The 18,919-nt window shown below is 41.1% G+C and overlaps 1 protein-coding gene across 3 annotated transcripts in view; it reads left to right on the top strand.

The window, feature by feature from the left end:
- Positions 1-18,272, top strand: part of nbr1b (NBR1 autophagy cargo receptor b) — a 32,843-nt gene extending 14,571 nt beyond the window's left edge. Inside the window, exons 10-23 of one of the 3 annotated variants that reach the window (XM_051395586.1) lie at positions 847-1,006; positions 1,929-2,012; positions 2,187-2,372; positions 2,503-2,619; positions 6,487-6,562; positions 6,719-6,829; positions 7,009-7,179; positions 7,478-7,771; positions 10,305-10,485; positions 10,654-10,905; positions 11,217-11,302; positions 11,452-11,527; positions 12,358-12,451; positions 13,140-18,272. In XM_051395586.1, the coding sequence (XP_051251546.1) occupies positions 847-1,006; positions 1,929-2,012; positions 2,187-2,372; positions 2,503-2,619; positions 6,487-6,562; positions 6,719-6,829; positions 7,009-7,179; positions 7,478-7,771; positions 10,305-10,485; positions 10,654-10,905; positions 11,217-11,302; positions 11,452-11,527; positions 12,358-12,451; positions 13,140-13,313 (2,062 nt within the window). In that variant the 3' untranslated portion in view covers positions 13,314-18,272. Of the gene's footprint in view, positions 1-846; positions 1,007-1,928; positions 2,013-2,186; positions 2,373-2,502; positions 2,620-6,486; positions 6,563-6,718; positions 6,830-7,008; positions 7,186-7,477; positions 7,772-10,304; positions 10,486-10,653; positions 10,906-11,216; positions 11,303-11,451; positions 11,528-12,357; positions 12,452-13,139 lie in introns of all 3 variants that reach the window. The other 2 variants (XM_051395587.1, XM_051395585.1) reach the window with 2 other exon arrangements.
- Positions 18,273-18,919: the final 647 nt, after the last annotated feature.

Genomic DNA, 18,919 nt, shown 5'->3' with positions numbered 1-18,919 from the left:
ATTTAGGTAGAAACAGAAAAACTATACTAGAGTGCAGTAGTAAGTCATCCACTTTACATGGGGGTTAATAACACTTTTCTTTTGAAGCCCAGTGTTAAAGATGGGCTTCAGCGCCACCGGAAGTCCTCCGGTTTTTCTTCTTTTCGAGGATTGTTGTTTCAATGAAAAGCTTTTGTTTCTGTGAAGTTTGAGGTAAAGTAGGTAAAATTACAGTTTTTCTTAATGGAGTCTGGTGGTTTTGAACTCAGCAATATAGCTGCTGTTTCTGGTTAAACAAAAAGGTTCTGTAGGATCCATAATGCTGTCAGACACTTAGAGTAACAATCTGAGCCTGTAAACAGCAAAAACAACCACATTTAATGGACTTACACTGACAGTGAACAGTTGACCATTACGTGGCAGTCAGTTTGCAGCGGAAGAGCTCTCGCTCAATACTGAACCAGTTTCAAAAATGGTTGTCCACATTAGTTACCTAGACACAAAAACATTGGGAAATAGGTTCCAGGTTGAAAAGTACTAAAGTTACCCTTTAAATTGGTAAAATAGATCCAAATAATAGATAAAAAGCTTAAATAAATTGCTAAAAGTAACATGGATAAATGGTTGAAAAATGGTGGTGGAGGTACTTGAGTCCATCTGATAGGGCTGTGTGGGCACAACTGACAACAAGGTTGGGAACCACTGTTATAGGTAATGCCAGAAGCTCATTTCAAAGATATAATCATGTAAATCTGCTGGGAGGTGCAACAACTGATCAAACCTGATCTGAAATTGGTAAAAACATCTTTGAAAGAAAAACACAAGATGACTAAAGGACTTATGTAGGACTATTTCTTTCTTTCCCAGGCGTCCAAAACGTCCTTGTCCCCTGGTGGTTCCAGCCATGACAGCTGCATTTCTGGATGAGAACCTTCCTGATGGAACCCGACTCCGTCCGGGGACCAAGTTTATCAAGTACTGGAAGATGAGGAACACTGGAACAATCAGCTGGAGTGCTGATACTAAGGTAAATAACTCCTTTTTCATTTAAATGTATCTTCTTGAGAGCAAAACTGTGTAATACAGTTTTGGAGTTTTGTCCACATCCTCTAACATCGCCCAACTAAACTGCTGTTTCCAGGATAACTGAAAGGCTCGCTTGTGCTTCAACTCATAAACTTCATATGTACTGCTGCCATTTCTATGCAGATTCCCGATCGGGACTGAGCACGAGCAATTTTTAACAGAGATGAGAACTCCGCCTTAGCTACTTCCGTTATCATTAGATTGGGCAAGTGAACGGCTAGATTTAATGGCCTGAAGTAGCATTTTACTTGACCCAGGCATGCGGGCAATCCTTACCGAGGATCCTTGCCAAATACCCGCAAAATGAATGACATTCCCATCAGCCTCAGCTGTACTTTATTTGCAGTGCTGCTTAGCAAATGTTAGCATGCCAACACCATGTTAAAGTAAGGTGGTGAAGATTGTAAACCTGCTAAACATCAGCATGTGGTAAAGCGTTGTCACTAACATGTTAGCATGCTAACATTAGCATTTAGCTCACTGTGCCAGCATCAGGTCTTTCTAAGGGTCAGTTAATGCATATCAGATAAACTGTGGCTTGGCTCATTTATATCTGTAGTCTTAGTAAACACCCTGTTGTTCCAATATTCGCTCTCCTTTTAGCTCTATTTTTTAACCTCACCAGAAAGTCTCTAACTGTGTCTGTCTGCTGTTTGGTGCTAAGCCGGTAGTGTGCGCTGGGTTTCTCAGAGAGAATCAAAGCAGTAAAGTTGCAGGCAGTAAAACCAGCACAGTGAGCTGAAAGGTGCAAAGTTAGTGATAATTCTTTGTGACACCACTTGTATATTAACATTAAATACGGTATACTGTGGTTAAATAAGATACCACTGTTAATCAGATTTTGCCCTGTTTGCTTCCTGCAGCTGAAGTTCATGTGGGGAAACCTGGCGGTGGGATCTGGGGACCGTTGGAGAGAAGTGTCTGTTCCCTTCCTCCAGCCAGGACAGGTGAGACTGCGACACAAGGGAGGTTTTCACTTTCACTTATCGTTGGAAAGGTACTGAACTTGTCAGCTAGCTCATCCTTCTTATTTCCCCTTTGAGTCACAGAGTCACACAGATATGGTCAACACCTCACTGTTCTGTCATTTGCACTGCTGATGATTCTTTCTGTGTATCCAGGTTGGTATAGTGAGCGTAGCGCTGTGTGCTCCCACTGTGGAGGGCTCCTACACCTCCCACTGGCGTCTAGCCCACGCCGGAGAGCAGTTTGGACCCAGGGTCTGGTGCAGCATTGTGGTCGATCCTCTGGCCCCAGCACCAATGATGGCTGATGGGATACTAGTGTCACCCTGTGTCACACCGCAGGTAGAAGCAATGGTGTGACTAAATGTGTGAATAAATCAACTAAAATACACACTGATATATAAACACACACACACAGAGGATTCTGATGTGGGATACAGGATCTAACTGAAATGATTTGATTTGTGTGCAGGGTAAGAACCCAGTGGCAAAGGATGGAAAAGCCTGTGCAACTTCTAGGGAGCAACCATTAATGTCAGTGGACCAAGAAGAATACTACATCCCCTCTGTGGACCTGCTCACTGCACAGGTAATAATCATTACACTGCTGTACACTGCGCACTAAGGCTGCAACAAAGGTTTATTTTCCAGGGATGCATCAAGGTCAGTGTACTTGTGCCAATTGATTTTTGTTTTGAAATAGGGGTGGGCGATATGACCTAAAATTAATATCACGGTATTTTTCATCTTTTGAACTGTGACGGTCTAATATCACGGTATTACTTTTTTTTTGGTACGTTTTGGGAGGAGTAGCCTGTCCTGTCCCTTTATGTGAATAAAGTTAATATTTTTATAATATAATAAGTAAATGGTAGGTATCCTTATCAAAAAGAGACATGGGAGAGTATTATGCATTCTCAACATATTTATTTTGCAAAAAACCTAAAGATCTTACTTAACAGTGTACAACAAAACAAAAATTAGCAGTGTAATAACACAAGAACAGTGTAATAATGTGTACTTTTCACAAAAACTAACTCTCTCTTCATCTGAACTCTGATGAAACTAGACATTCAAGTTCTTTGCCATGAACACCAGCCTGTCAACATTTTCTGGCTTCAGTGATGCCCTGGAGCTTGTTACAATATTGCCCCCTGTGCTGAATGCACGCTCGGAGGGTGAGCTTGTGGCTGGGATGCATAAGTATTTTTTTGCCAGACGGCTAATGCGGGGTAGTGGGAACATTGGAGACGCCACCACTCCAGTGGATCAGAGTCACTGTCAGCCGTCACCATCAGCAGGTAGCCATCTAGCTCCATGTCAATGCCCTGCTGCTTTGGTGGTGCACTGCTACACTTTTTGAAGAAACTGCCCAAGCTGTTCTTGGGCTTTTTCAGTTGTGCAGGAGCAGTGCTAGTTTCCCTCTCGCTTTGGTCCTCTGTGGAAGACACATCTGTGGCTGTCTTCTCCTCCAGTGCTTTGGTTTCTGTAGCTACTCTGCTCCTCACTTCCTCCAACTTTTCAGGTGACATGTAGGTGGTCTTGAACCGTGGGTCCAGGAATGTTGCCATGGTGAGCAGCTCGTCAGTGGCAGGATCTTTGTATTTTTCATTCAAATAATCCAGGACTCTCTTCTTGATGTCCTCGCACAGTCCTGCTTTGTCTTCTACTGGCTTCAAAATGTTTGAATTGAGTAGATGGAGGACTGGCTTAACATAGGAGACACTAACATACTCCTCTCCTGACAGGGCATCTGTAAAATCTTGCAGAGGCTTCAGTGCTTTGGTTATGGCCTCCAACACCTCAATGTCTGCTGCCAGGACTTGAGTGATGGCCTTCTCCTGCTCCAACACCCTTTCCATCATTTTGACACCTGACCCCCACCTTGTTGGGGATTCTGTGACCAGCTTGTGGGGGGGCAGGTTCAGCTCTCTCTGTGCACTGGTCAGGGCCTTCTTCTTTTTCCAGCTGTAGGAGAATGTGCTGACCACTTTTTTGTACATACCTATGGCCCGTGCAACTCGAGCATCATGTTGGACACTCCTCTCTGGGAAGTAAAAAGAACGAATAAATATATTAGCATAAGTGGAAAAGTAGGTTATCATAGTTGAAAAACTTAATAAACCATTAGCTGTAGAGCAGCATAAGCATTTATTGTATGGACACACTGAACATTAGGCTATTACAAATCTAATAGGCCTACATATTGTATGTATGTTGGTCAATATTTTGCACATGCCTGCACAAATAGTACAGTTTTTTCATTTTAAACACATATATATTGTACATATTTTTAATAATATTTTTCATATAATCTGATGATATTTGTATTTTATATTTATGGTTTTTTTTTACTTTCTGATCCGGTCCCCAGAGGAATCACGGCTAAACAATACTAACAATGAACAATACAATACTAATGTAGTGGCCTTAAATTTGTTTTTGTTTTATTTTTTTAATATAAACAGAAAAGGACTTGACAAATTTTCTGAATATGAAATGTTAGGTTTAGATAGTGTAACTTACCAATAGCGTTGTGCAGTCTGTGTCCAAAACATGCGAGTCTCGTCCATTTATTGATTTCCAGAGCGCGCACCATGTTTGCACCGCTGTCAGTTGTCATGCACACCATCCTTCAGTCCTAACGCAATTATTGCTCCGGTGTGGTCTTCGGGGAAAAGGGCGGTCTGTAGGCATCTGCTGCGCAACTTCCAGTCATCGTCAATGAAGTGGATGGTGAGGCTAATGTATGGCTCAGTAGTCCGGCTGGACCATAAATCAGTAGTGGCCGAGTAGGCTTCAAGGTGGCGAATTTCGTTCATGACTCTGTCCCGTACCTCCGTGTACAGCTCTGGCAGACACTTCTGGCTAAACAATTTCCGACCAGGCAGCTCGTATCTTGAGTCCAGAGTGTGAACCACATATCTGAAGCCATCTCTCTCTATGGTTTGAATGGGCACCATGCCCTTTGCGATATATAGCGCAATTGCCCTGGTAATATCTTTCCATTTCTTACTACTCTTGTCGTAAGGTGTAGCAGCAGTAAACGATGCCTGCAGTGAAAGCTGTCTAGTCTTGGGACGTGCTCCGCTGGTGCTGCCTGTCCCACTTGCGCTCGTTTTGGCCCGGGTTGCCTCGTCATATTCATGGGCGTGCGTGTTTTTTAAATGATGAAACAGGTTGCTTGTGTTTCCACCTCTTGCTGTCACAACACAGCTGCAAACGTTGCATATTACTGAAGTTTGCTCTGTGTCGGATGATTTAAAACTGAACCAGTTCCAAATAACGGAGGTGCCTCCTCTTTTTGGAACGAGAGTTTCCTTTCCAGCGGCCTCGGTCTCTCCGTCTGGTTCCGACACTCCACTCATCTCTTGTCAGATAATATAGGCTACAGGCCCGACCTTTCTTCGCGATGTTTCACCAGTCGTTTCTTTATGGATTACCCAGGTTAATTGCTTATTACGCTAATTTAATGGCCACTCCCTTTTTACCACCTGCAAAGCTGATACGAATATGTTTTACTTTTTTATTTGCAACAAGATATATAGAATATAAGGACGGGTATTCAGACCACAACTGAACGTTTGAAGTAAATGTAATGCCTTATTATTTAGAATTAGGCTATTATTGATGTAAATGCAGCCGTTTAAGGCGCACAATTGATTTATCACGGTATTGACGGTATTGCAAAATCCATGTCGTGGCACAATGTCACACCGGTGATGACTATGACACCGGTGTACCGCCCACCCCTATTTTGAAATGAGAAAATGAGCCGTTTCCCATTTTTTGTACTGAATAAATTGTAGTCTGTGAATGTTTTTTAATTTCCTATTTCAAAATGAAAATCTGTTGGCCACAAAATACACTGACCTGCTATCTTTTTCTCCCCCGTACTGATTTCAAATCAGATGAAGATTATGTGTATCCCAAAATGATCGCCTCCTAATTAGAAACACATTTCACTCGGTAAAAGTACAGATGTATTATTAACTAAATATATTTAAAGGACCAGTGTGTAGGATTAAGTAGCATTTAGTGGTGTAGTTGCAACAGTGCAACTCCCTTGCTTCACCCTCCCCTTCCAAGCACGAGCACCCAAAAACGTGAAAGGCCCCATCTAGGGTCAGTGTTTAGTTTGTCCTTTCTGGGTTACGGTAGAAAAATGCTGGTTCAACATGGCAGCCTCCATAGAAGGCGACCTGATAAAACAAAGAAAGGCAGTAAATCCTTGATTCTTCTTGATAAATGACTTAAAGGGATATATATCCAGTGATTTAGTGCGCACCTCCATAAATGTGGGGAAATGACAGCAGTCACAATCAAAGCAGCAGAGGCAGACAGAGTTACCCTGACTTTTAATCGCTAGCAAACTCCCAAAACACTGCCTCCCACATTTCCCATAATGCAGCTCAAAGCATCTTTAATCAGCTGTCTGTTGTTGCTGCTCTCTCAGGATCTCCTGTCCTTTGAGCTGTTGGACATCAACATCGTCCAAGAGTTGGAGAGTGTCCCAAACAACACCCCTGCTGGTAAGAAGAGTTCTAGTTGTTGCAGGTTGGTTCAGGAACATTGAGAGCTTCATGCTGTGAGTGGAAAACAGACTCTGGGACGATGATATGCTCCACTGACACACATTCCATAGCTGTTTCAGTAAGTTCCCGTCTATGTCGTCTTTTCTCTGTCAGACATGACCCCGTGCATGTCCCCTCTGCCTCAAGATGGCCACCTGCAGGACAAGAGCAGTCCCTCTTTGGGTCTCATCCAGGAAGAGACTGAGGTTATCAACAGCATCATGGGTAATGGAGTTTCCTATTCATACTTTTTTAAGGTTCTTGATGGTGTTTAGTTGATAGATTGGTAAATGAATGGAATCAGCAATAGTTCTCAGTGTACATTTGCAGAAATCTGCACACACACTGATGAGTGAGGCCCCTGGTCTGTACGTAACATTTGTTCACCTCTTTCTGGTCCTCAGATGTCCCTCATGGGGCGGGGTCAGGAGCAGAAGGGGGCGGAGTCCCGGCTCAGGAAGAAGGGGAGGATGACATCAGCGGGACTCAGTTTGTTTGCGAGACTGTGATTCGCTCAATGACCCTGGAGGAGGCCCCTGACCACACCCCTCTGAGAGGGTCCCGTCCAGGGACAGGTAAAGGTCAGTCAGCAGGTTGTGAACTTTTAAACTGATCGGCAGTATGTACATTGAATTGTGATTCCAGTCTTTGATTTCTGGGTTTTTAAATGATAAACAAAAGAGCAGAGAAAGTTAATAAACCACCTCGCATTCAGTATGTAGAAAGATGAAGAAATATTTGTTCCCCCATTAGGGGTCGCATGCCCTTCTTCATTGTAAGGGGTGTAAAAAAAAATAGGTAGGCCTATATCGCAGCAGAAAAAGAAAGGAATACAGTACAATCTCTAACCGTGGACTTCCTGTCTGCTCTCAGTGGTGCGTCCGGCTGCTCAGGGCGGCTCCTCCTCCTCCTCTTCCTCCTCCTCCTCCTCCTGTGTGAAGAGTAAAACAGTGAACATAGAGGAGAGCCCAGACAGCAGCCCTAGCAGCTCTAAAAACTCCCTGAAACCACCGGCTACCCTGAAAGCTTCACTCCCTCCCCCGCTGAAAGCCTCCCTGCCTGCTCCCCTGTCTGTGGCCCCGATCGCCGGGCCCGGCCCCAGCTCAGCACCGACCCCACTTCACGCTCCACCCAGGGCCTCCACGCTGCAGGAGCACACAACCACAGGTGACAGTGGTCATGCAAGTGGCTATGCAAGCACATGATATTTCATTGATAGTTTATTGCAGAGGTGTGGATGATGACTTGATTCAACTTGACAAAAGACTTGCGACTCAACTTTAAAGAGAGAATGATGTCTGTGTGTGTTGGTCCCCGAGCATTGTCTATACAGCTGCTCTGGTGGCGCATCTTAGTGCATGTGGGTCTCTCTGTGTGAAACTGTGGGTTGTGAACAATATTTAGTCTGCAACACTAAACTGTTTCTGTCTTCTCAACAAAAAGAAATTCTAGATCTGGATTAAATATTTGAGTTTTACTTCAGTTTAACCGTTATAGATGTAGAGTCAAAAAACATGTATTATTTACATCTAAATGTGATCAGTTTGGTGAAGGAACATGATAACTTGTTAGGGCATGAAACACAAAGTGAGGGACATGGACTGGGCTTGGGACTTGTTGGTCTTTGTCCCAACTCTGCTTTATTGCATGGGCTTGCAAATCTTCATACACAATCTCTGTGATCTTGAAACTTCACACACTTGATTGATAAAACACTATTCATACACAGATCACAGGGAGACTTAAGATATGGGATGTTTCTCCATCCCTGTTGTTGTATTGACATTTAGTCCAGTGCAACAGAATCAATAAAAAGGGAAAAGCTTTATTGACTAAAGACGTGGAAAAGAACTTTGAATTGTAGTTGGCTAACATATTGTGTTTTCAAGCCGATGAGCCCTATTGATTCTGACATAAACTGACAAACCTGCATATGTTTTACTTAAAGCAGCATTCCCCTCTGTAAATAACCTAAATGGTAACCTTTACCTGTCCAGGAGCCTGTACTTCAAACCAAGATTTGATCCAGTGCAGGTTATGTTTGAGATAAGCAACTCTACAAAAGCACTTCCCACTGACCAATCAATACTCTTGGAAAATTTGATCACCATTCATAAAAGATCTCAAGGATGTATTAAGTATTGATCCTGTGGATCGAAAGAGGGTCTCTTATGAGGGAAAGAGTGTTCAGAGACCAGCAAAGCCCTTTGGCTTAATCTGAGTGTTTTATATGAGATATAGATTCTTGGTAGGGGGAATGACTGATCTTATCATGATTGAAGCAGTAATGTCTTGTACTTGTTGTACTTAATAAGATATGAAAGTAAGCCTACTGAGCGTTAAATTTAGTTTTTATTTGAAATCAAGTCCATTCCAGACCACCTGTCGCAGTTGTTAAAATAAGTGGTTTATTTAAAATGTTTATTATGAGCATATATTTTAGTATACAAATTAAGTTTAATATTAATAATATTTATTTATTAAAACTTTAAGTTGCATTTCATTACAGAAACTGGTCATGTACTGCTGCACCTTTGGGTGCAGGTAATATGGGTGAAGTTTCAGTAAATGTTTTCAATCACTATTTGAGTATTTCTTTATTGCATTAATTTATAAGTCGACTTAGAACAATGTTTGGTACATTATCTAGTGTGTTAAAATAAAAAAATCTGAATTTAATGGACCACTTATTCGGTTAATGTGGAAAAGGTACAGACATCTCAGCTACAGTTTGTTTTAATACAATACACAGATGTAATTATAGTCTCCTCTAATGATAGAGCAGTGATATTATAAGCCTGTTAATTTACACATTTACACAGTTGATGATTTTGTGCCAGTTTTCCCTCCTGCATTTGGAAACTGCAACTGATGCTTCTTCCTATAGCGTGCTCTTCAGTCTGCTGGCAGTAGACTTGTTTGTGATTGGTCATATTCTGTAAACACTGTCCCCGTTTATCTGAACTCGCTCATGGCTTGATTGGGAGTTGCTGACCACCTTAGTGTGACCACTTAGCGAGATTGTGGATGTTAGGGTTAGTGAAGCCTGATAACTAAAAGGCATCCTGGGTATGTTAAACTTGCTTTGCAGTACAGGCCTGAGGCAAAGCTGAGCAGCATGATGTTTTTCCTCCTCAATCATATAGTCATATCCACGGACAGGTCTGGAGTTCATATGAGAAAAATATGCTCTCTGAAGTGGATGATGAGACAGTGTTGCAAAGCATGCGTTTTGAATATTGTTTGTTTGATCTGTACACAAACAGAAAAAAACGAGAATTTGTGGTTTAAGGGGCTGGAACTATTTTTGGTGAATAACAGCTAGGAGCAGTGATGGCACGTAGATTCCTTCTTGTCATATCAGTGAGATCGGGTTGAGATCGGGTTGAGGTCGGGTTTGGTGCAGAGACAAAAACCTGTGTTCACTGACCGTATCTGGCAACCTGGGTTAATCATCAAGAAAAAGTTCCAGCACATAGTTGCTAAAACAGGATTAGCATGAGATTTGGGGAAAATAAATGTTTAAATGCCTATTAGCCATTTAAACAATATTTATACCAATAATGTTGTCCAAAGAGTTTAAAACTTTTCAAGAAATTCCAAAATCCGGCCCCTTTTTGCTCTGGGCTCTAATCACAAACTTTGAAAATCTGCCCTGTATCGTTCATGAAACGTATCAATTTTCTTGATCCCAACACAGATGAAAGTGAGGAGTCCAACATGGAGAGAGAGAAGAAGCCAGAGGAGGACAAGGAGAAAGAGGGAGAGGAGAAGAGAGAAGGGGTGAGGAGTCGCTCCTCCTCCACCTCCTCTGAGGATTACATCATCATCCTCCCTGACTGCTTTGACACCAGTCGGCCACTGGGGGAGTCCATGTACAGGTACGTGTTGGCTGTAATGGAAATCTGTGGTGGTGGCAAAAAAATTGTTGTAAAATAAACTAAATAATAAATTCTACATAAGACCAATGTAGCTTAGATTCAGTAGATCCAATATGGCTGTGTGCGTTGTCACACTCCCTTAATTCTCCGTTCATTCTTCCATTGCAGCTCTGCTCTGTCCCAGCCTGGAGACATCCCAGCGAAGACCCCCACAGACCCAGAAACACCATCTCTTGACCACTCAGGCAGTTCCACCCCAGAGGGGGAGCTGGGCGAGGCAGATGAAGCCGCGGCAGCTCCAGAGACGGGGGTGTCAGGTACCAGCAGCGCCAACGACATGCTGTGTACGTCTCAGACACTTGACGATGAGCCGCTGACACCTGAAGTGGTGGCACCGCCCACAGCCGTCATCACACCCAGGTCAGTGTGAAGGGTGGAATACAAACACAGCAGCATGAATGTACTGAAAATGTTTTGAGTACAGCTTTTTGAGGAAGTGTTGAGCTTAATAGTTGCTTTAAGGGTCATTTCTGTATTTTTCCACTTTATTTTCCCATGTTTCGGTGTCAAAGTAAATAATGGGGACAAGAACTGTTGAATTTGGTCACACATGATGCTGTGTTGCTGGTGCTGTGGAAATATATATTATGCTGAAACATGTCAACTATTAAATAGTCTTTATTTGGCATTTATAACTGCTGGTTGATGAGAGCTGTGAAACTGTTGTACAGTCCAGAGAGCAGTGGAGAAACAGATGTTGACCCTGCTGCTGCCGGGGAAGGAGCAGACGGCTCTGAACTGTACCAAACTGAGGATGGTAAGCACATCGCTTTGTCACCACCAGTGGAATAGCAGCTCTGTTATTAAGGCACAGTGATGTTTATTAGGTGTTAAGAGCTATAGATGTGAATACTGGGTAGATGTGTGATGGAGTCAAGGATCATGTGATGTTTTGTTGTCCCACAGCCTCTGGTCCTGAACCAACTCAGACAGATGAGACCGAAGCTACTGAAGACACTGAGGACAACCCTGATGACCCCAGGTCTCACACACACACACATTCGAACACTCTCTCAAACTAGCATGTGTGCCTTAATGTGTTTAATGTGTTTAATGTGTAAAACAAAACACTGTTAATGAAGATCATGTACCAAGTAATGTGAATAACACAATATCAACCGTTTGAATAACTAGCTGCATCAAGGCGCACTGATTAATAAAACCATCTCACTCAGTTTAAATGTAACTGTGTTGTTGTTCTGTTTCATAAAGACCTGGTTACACCAGCATAATTCATCTTCGCACAATATTTTGTTGTAAAAGCTTGGTGGTGGCTAGTTGGTAAACTACTGTGGCTGGTTGAGCTACATGGATGTATAAAGAGAACTGGTTACTGCGTTGTAGGCGTCCTAGGAAAGCTGTTCAGTGGCGCATGAAGCCAAAAAAGCCACTTCCCGCCGTAAAGAAATTACCTAACTTCCAGTTTAGACCTGTGTTAATCCGGCAGGTTAGGGTTAGGGCTTCTAAACTTTCAAAATGTTATTGGACTGAATGGATGGTCATCCATGGACTTCAGTAACCAGTTATCATTTACAAGTATAATTTGAATTAGACTAATACTAATTTTGTGGGAGTCAGATCTAAAAGGTTCTGTTTGGATGTGAAGTGAATATAAAGCAAAATATTATCTACCGTAATGACCACATGACCTCAAGTAGAGGAGGTTATGATGGGGTTGGTATTGTTCCCTGCCACAAGTGAAAAGTTTCTAATTTAATACATCATTACTTCCATGGAAATTCTGAGTTGAGGATGTAGCCACGGCCACGTCACAGTCACATTTTGAACGTAACCTCTATTGTGTCTCCTCAGGCACCCAGGCATCACCAGCGGCCTGATGAAAGGAGCTCTGTCAGTAGCTGCTTCTGCCTACAAAGCCCTGTTCACTGGACAAGGCCCCACACAGGTCAGCAAGCAGTTAATATCGGGCAATCCAATTTCTATCTAAAGCGTTCACAGCACTCTTAAAGTATAAAAATCAGGGATGTCCCGATAGTCCTTCAATCAGTTGATCCGATTTTACCGATATCTTTTCCCGTTGCTTTAAATGATGGATAAGGTGTGTTTATAACAAGGACTGCACCGCACTTACAATTTTTGACCACTTGAAAATATATTTACATCAGATTAAGACACTAAGACCTTGAGGAACACCATATGGTGTCTTAACTTAAAACTTAAAATTAAAATCATTTAAAGATTTCTGTAAGAATTGCATTCTTCGGTGATTGGATGGCGAGCACTTCTGTTTTAATTCAGATACCTTGAGGTCAGAGGTGCCTGTTTTTCCATCGCCAGAATTTAGCCTTAGCCTGGAGCCATATTTACCTTTTAGCCTTTCCAGCAAGCTTGCATGACGTGGTTCCATTGGCACAATGGATGCAGTTGGTCTTCGCTCTAGCTTCAAAACGGCTACTGCCTGTGAAAGACAGTAGTGTCGGCCAAAGACGTTGGCGTCCTAGCGGAGTTCAAGAGGATAATCTATTCCTTACATTTTTGCTGTACTCACTACCATCTGCTCGTTGCTAGGACATTTGGGTTTATATGATCAGTAGTAGTTTTTTTTGGATTGATGAGATCTTGTTCCTGTGCAGCCTCCTGTGGACGCGTCCACCCAGGACACCATGATGGCCGTGCTGGTGGAGATGGGTTTCGGGGACCGGCCACTGAACCAGCGGCTGCTGAACAAATACAACTACAATCTGCTGGATGTGGTCAACGAGCTCGTACAGATGACCGACAATGACTGGTACTCAACACGCTACTGACGGGAGAGAGAGGAAGAAGTGAAGGAAGACGGGAAAAAGGAGAGAGAAGGAGATGAAACACAAGAAGATATGGCTAAAGAAAGAAGAGGAGGACAGCCTGAAAGAGATAAATTAATTTCTGCTCATCTGCCTTTTTACCTTCCTCCCTCTGCACTCTGATTGGTCCAGTAGGATGGAAATGAATCTTCTCTTTGACCATATAAGGAGACATTCCATCAAACTCTCTGGGACTAGACTATCGAACACCCACTGTCTGTAGTATTACTTTCAGCTTAGGCCTTGATCTTGCATAAGAAGTTAAGAGAGATTAAGAAAGACACGTGTTCCTAAACGAGCTATGTGTAGCATTTAGCATTTCCCAATATTAAGACCACATATCCCATGAGCCCCACTGCAGCCTGCAAAGAGGGTATTGCTACATTTGTTTTGAAAGGTAAGGAGATATATAAAAGTAACCGCAAATACATTTTTAATGTGACACAGTATGTCAGTGTGAAGTTGTGTTCCCTTCAAATACTAAAAAGTTCCACTTCCACGCTGTAATCTAACAGATTTTACAGTGAATGTCAGTTGCAGCTTAGTAGCTAGCAGATGTACCCACATCAAAATAGGTTTTTGACTTCTTAGCGTTGAAATGCTACACATAGCACCCTCTTGCTTTGCCCTTTAGCGGGACAGTGCTGAAGTACAAAGCAGATAGTTATAGAAGATAATATCAAGTATCTACATCTGCACTGAAAACAGTAGTGAGGAGATCCACTTCACAGGTCACTGTGGTACCGAACCATTTAATCAGACCGTGTGTTCACATGCTAGTCACAGACTGAAAATCCTCAATGAATTTATGGTGTGCTTTTGCCAATCACCTACCGGCTCAGAGCACTGATATACTTGCTTTTAACTCCATGTTTGTGTGAGCGTGATGGTTCCTTTGGAGCGTCATGAGCAGGCTGGTCAGAGTCATAATGAACAAACAACAGAAGTGAATAGAGCTTGTTGTTGCTTTTTCTTTCATCATGTCAACACTCAGTAAATATATATAGTGTTGCTATGTTAGGTTATGTTTACACTGTGCAAAATCCAAATTTTGAATGAAGATTTTCCAGTTTTGGCCAAGGAGAAATTGGACCTAATCTGCTATAGAGTTCTGCCAGTCTGAATCAGGTAATAAATAGCCTGGGTGGCCGAACTGTAGACCCACTTAAGACAGGGTTTGAGTCATTTGTTACAGAAAGCTTCGGATTGGTTCATTAAAATTATTTTCAAATGTAATTCATTAAAGGTATTCTAGGTAGGATTTTCCTAAGAAAATAAAAATCCCTCTCAATCATCACTGACCCACTAGAATTGTGTGGTGGTGTCTGTATCTGCAGAGACCCTGCAGCCCTCTGCCTGTTGCTCGGTGTTTCTGGGTGTCAACCTTTTGGAAATGCACAGGGTCTGAAGTCGGGACTCTATAAAAGGCACAGCAGACAGTGCAGCTTCTGCACAAAACCCAGCAGTAGACACCTTCTGCAGGATTGTGCGAAAGGTGCTTTAGAATGTAACCGCTGTAGTACTTATACCCCATGAGTCAAAAGTCTCATGGGGTATTGTGTTATTATATGAATTGTTGCCGACCAATGAGCAGGACTGTCCTGAGACAATATTAGGTGTTTTGTGTGAATTATTATTATTTATTATTATGAATGAATGTGATCCTAAGTTGTAAGAAAATACCTTAATTTCTCACGTTTTTATGTCACTGGATTAGCTAAAAGCAGACATTCCCATTCCATCATTACCATAATTGATCTTTTAACAGTTTCTAAATAGATACTGGAAAATCCACTTTCTCATGTTACATATTAATATGGTGATGTAGAATTACATGCACTCCTGTTCAAAGTGGGAAAAATTATGCTTGTTTTGGAGCCACTTGTCTACACATTAATTTTGGTAAAAGCAAGTATGTCATGAACCTTACAGCTTGATACCAAGTGATTATCTGCACTCATTGAGGTTCAAGTATCTTGAAACATGGCATGACTGCATTATTATTATGGTTATTGTTTTATAACTTATGTCCATATCACTGGAGCATTTACAGCGTTTCCACACACCGCTGTCTGATAAACTGCTGTAGATGAGTAGATAGCTACTGACAGCAGAAAAACATTCCCGTATAAACTTTGGAGATAGTGTTTGCACTTAAAGCTTACAGGACACAGGGACCATTCCTTCAACATGTACTTTTTTAAAAATACAGACTCTTTCTTCTTTCACACATGGTTGTCCTGACTTTCAGACATCTTCTCACATGTTAGCTGGCTTTCACAATAAAGATTCTCTGTGTTCCCTCAACTTCCTGGTCAGAATAAAGGTCTCAGTATGCTTCAATCGACCTAGTGCGTAGTAGTCTGTTACAAAGACTGTTGGACTCTGGTTCTGCCATTAGAAAGATGTTAGACACATTTTAATTGCTTCCATCATATCTGGTTCATTTTAAACAAACTAGTGTAATTGCCTTGTTAGATTTTCTTTTTTATGGCCGGTGCGAAGTTAGATGGCAACGAACTCTCGAGCCCCCTGGTGGCTGGCTGCAGTATGGGTCATGTTAACAGATGGGACATGGGTGTGTCATCCATCCTTAAATACAGTCTATAGTCTCAGTCTGGTTCTAGGCCAACTCTGGTGCGGTTTACACATTACCATGTGTAGGTTTATGCAAATCATTTGGTAACTGGTAACGCATGTACTTCAGCATGTAAGTTTAGGGGTTTTCTGTGATACATCAGACAATGAAAATACGTTAAACTGGTGTTCTTAGGGATCATCTTATTCAGTTTCCTTTGGGAGTTCCTCATTAAGGATCTAGCAACCTCAGATGATCCAATAAACTCTTTGTTTGAAGCATACTGAGGACTTAAGGAGAAAATTAAGACTTTCCTAACATTTTGATCAGTCATTCTCACCACACGTGACACAGATCTCTGTATTTAGTTGAATTAGCTGGGAAAATTTAAGGATTTCAAATTGGATTTCGCCAAGTTGAGTTGAATCCCTTCAGCAAAGCTCGTATGTGTTCATATCATTTTGTTCTCCTGTTATCTGTTTTGTGCTTCTTCAAAGTGGTCAGGTATGGGGATACTCCTGAAGGATGTGTAAGAGTATGTACATTAACAGTGAGGTCATTCCAAACTTAAACTGGAAAAAAACAGTGTGTAACAATGTGAAAATGTGTTTTATTCCTTTCACAAATGTATGAATATATACAGAACCTCCTAGTTGGAAGCAATGACTATCAGTTGACCTCATTAGTTGAAGTTAAGATTGTTTGAAGGTGTTTTTGCTTTGAATGCTTGAAGGCTGTTTGGAAATGTAAAAAAAATAGAGCTGTGGGTGTTGTATTTTTAGGCTTATTGTGTGGTGGTTAAATTCGCTCTGCTGTATGTGTGTGCTAGTGTTTTTCTTTGTAAAAAAAAAAATAATAAATTACCAGATTGGTTGAAGACTTAAAGGACTGAGGGTTAGAGTCAAAGAAATGATTTAATAAAACAGCACTTGTAGGATTATGATTTGTTTTGTGCATACAATACATAAATCCGTGGTCCAAAAAAACCTTAAGCACAGAGATGCTAATTCTTTATTTTATTTATTTAGTTAATTTTGACAAAGCTGCAAAGTCAAATAAAATTAAAAAGAATAGTTTTGGAAAACATACCCATTCGTTTTCTTGCCAAAATTTAGATGAGAAGATTGATACCACTCACTATTTGTACACTAAATATGAAATTACCACAGCTGTTAGCTTAGTTTACCTTAAAGTTTGGAAACCAGGGGAAACGGGTATCCCAGCTCTGCTTTACACTTCGGTTTTTGTAATGATTAAACAAACAATAAAATGTGTTTATTATTGACCTTTAGAGGTGCTGGTAGGTGTATTATTAAACTTTGGACAGACCCAGGCTGCCTTTTTCCCCATCTTCATTTTTTGTGCTAAGCTAAGCTAACTGGCTGTGGCTTTATGTTTACTGCACAAAAGAGTGAATATTTCCCATAATGTTGGTGCTATTCCTTTAAGGTTTAGACATCAGACGTTAGCTTTGATACGGAGTGATTTCCATCTTCGCAGCTCAGCCAAAACCCAAATATTCAAACTCCTGTTAAACTTGACCCAGTGGAGTTATGTGGATATTTGTTGAAGATTTTAATGGAATATTTTACACTTGGCAGCACTTATTTTACAAAACCAAAGTTCTCCGAAATCAGACACAGCATTAAAGTGTTAAGCTGCCATAGATAATACAAGTGCAGTTTTATACAAAGAGATCACAACAGCCAATGTTATTTACAGGGTAATAAATAATAATGTTAAGGGACTGAATTGCCAGCAAAATTGTGATAAATGGTGTAGGAATATTTAATATGTTTAAGTTTTTGAAAAGGAAATGGGGAAATTTGACAATGAAACATACATTTGTTTATGTTCTTTATGTATTTTATTTTTGGAGGTGTGCTTTGAGTTCATCTCCAGCTACATGTACACAGTTCTTGGGCTTCATGTCATGTATTCCAGGGTTTCTTCCACATTTACATCGCATTTACTCAGCTGAATCTTACCACAGTCCCTTTAAAGACATCAAGTGTTCTGAATCCTGCCCCCCCCAGGTAATTATTGAAACCCTGCTGCACATGTCTAATAAGTCCTGCGTGATGAAATAGATCCTGGCTGAAATGTGCACTAGATGAAGGTGAAGAGTTTCACATACTGTACTGTATGTTATTTTGCTTTAAATTAACGTGTAATGTGTTCCACAAGGGAAATATTTTCATATTGGGTTGTGAATACAAGTCTACAACTATTTAAGGAGGAAGAGAAAAGCTGGATTGTTTGAGCTTTTTTTTTCTGTGTTGCACTTTATGAACATGGTTATGATGTACAAATCAATCTGTCTCCAATTAAAGTCATTACACTCATGAGGGATTTCTGGTTAATTTTTAGTAACATGAAGACATACGACTGCTAAAGACAAGCAAAAGGAAACTCAATTAGGACACAGTGCCACTGATGTGACGCACAACTCTTACACTAAACACTTGATGCATGAGGCAATTAGTGTATTTATAGTGTCCAGGTCTTGTCATTGGACATTTTTCAATCTACAAGTAAAAGTTGTACGTTTCATTGAGTTGAGCATGGAGTAATTACAGAAGACTACATTATTTGCCATTACATGTTTATAACCTCCTAGTAACATTGACATATACTTATATGGTGATATATGTGATTTTATATGATATGGTGAGCACAAATGTATTATGAGAGTAAATAACAATTACTAAAATATACTCTGCCAAGTATCATACCCTCTGATAAAGCTCATGCCACTTCTTCTGCCTAGGAGCTGGCCGGTTTCCCTCATTTGAAGGCCAGGCTCCAGTACTGGCGAACTTCCTCAGGCGTGACATCCACTCTGAGTCGGTGTCTTTGATTTGGAAGCCTTTGATGATAAATTCATTCGTGATGATTTTTTAATGCATAACACCATAATACGTACACATACAATGTATGTACACAATTATGACAACAATAGTAATAGTTTTCTGTATCCTAATGGTTTATT

This window comes from Dicentrarchus labrax, unplaced genomic scaffold (genome assembly GCF_905237075.1).
Source record: "Dicentrarchus labrax unplaced genomic scaffold, dlabrax2021, whole genome shotgun sequence".
Lineage (NCBI taxonomy): Eukaryota > Metazoa > Chordata > Actinopteri > Moronidae > Dicentrarchus > Dicentrarchus labrax.
Note: the sequence above shows the minus strand (reverse complement) of the source record. Positions and strands in the feature narration are given on the sequence as shown.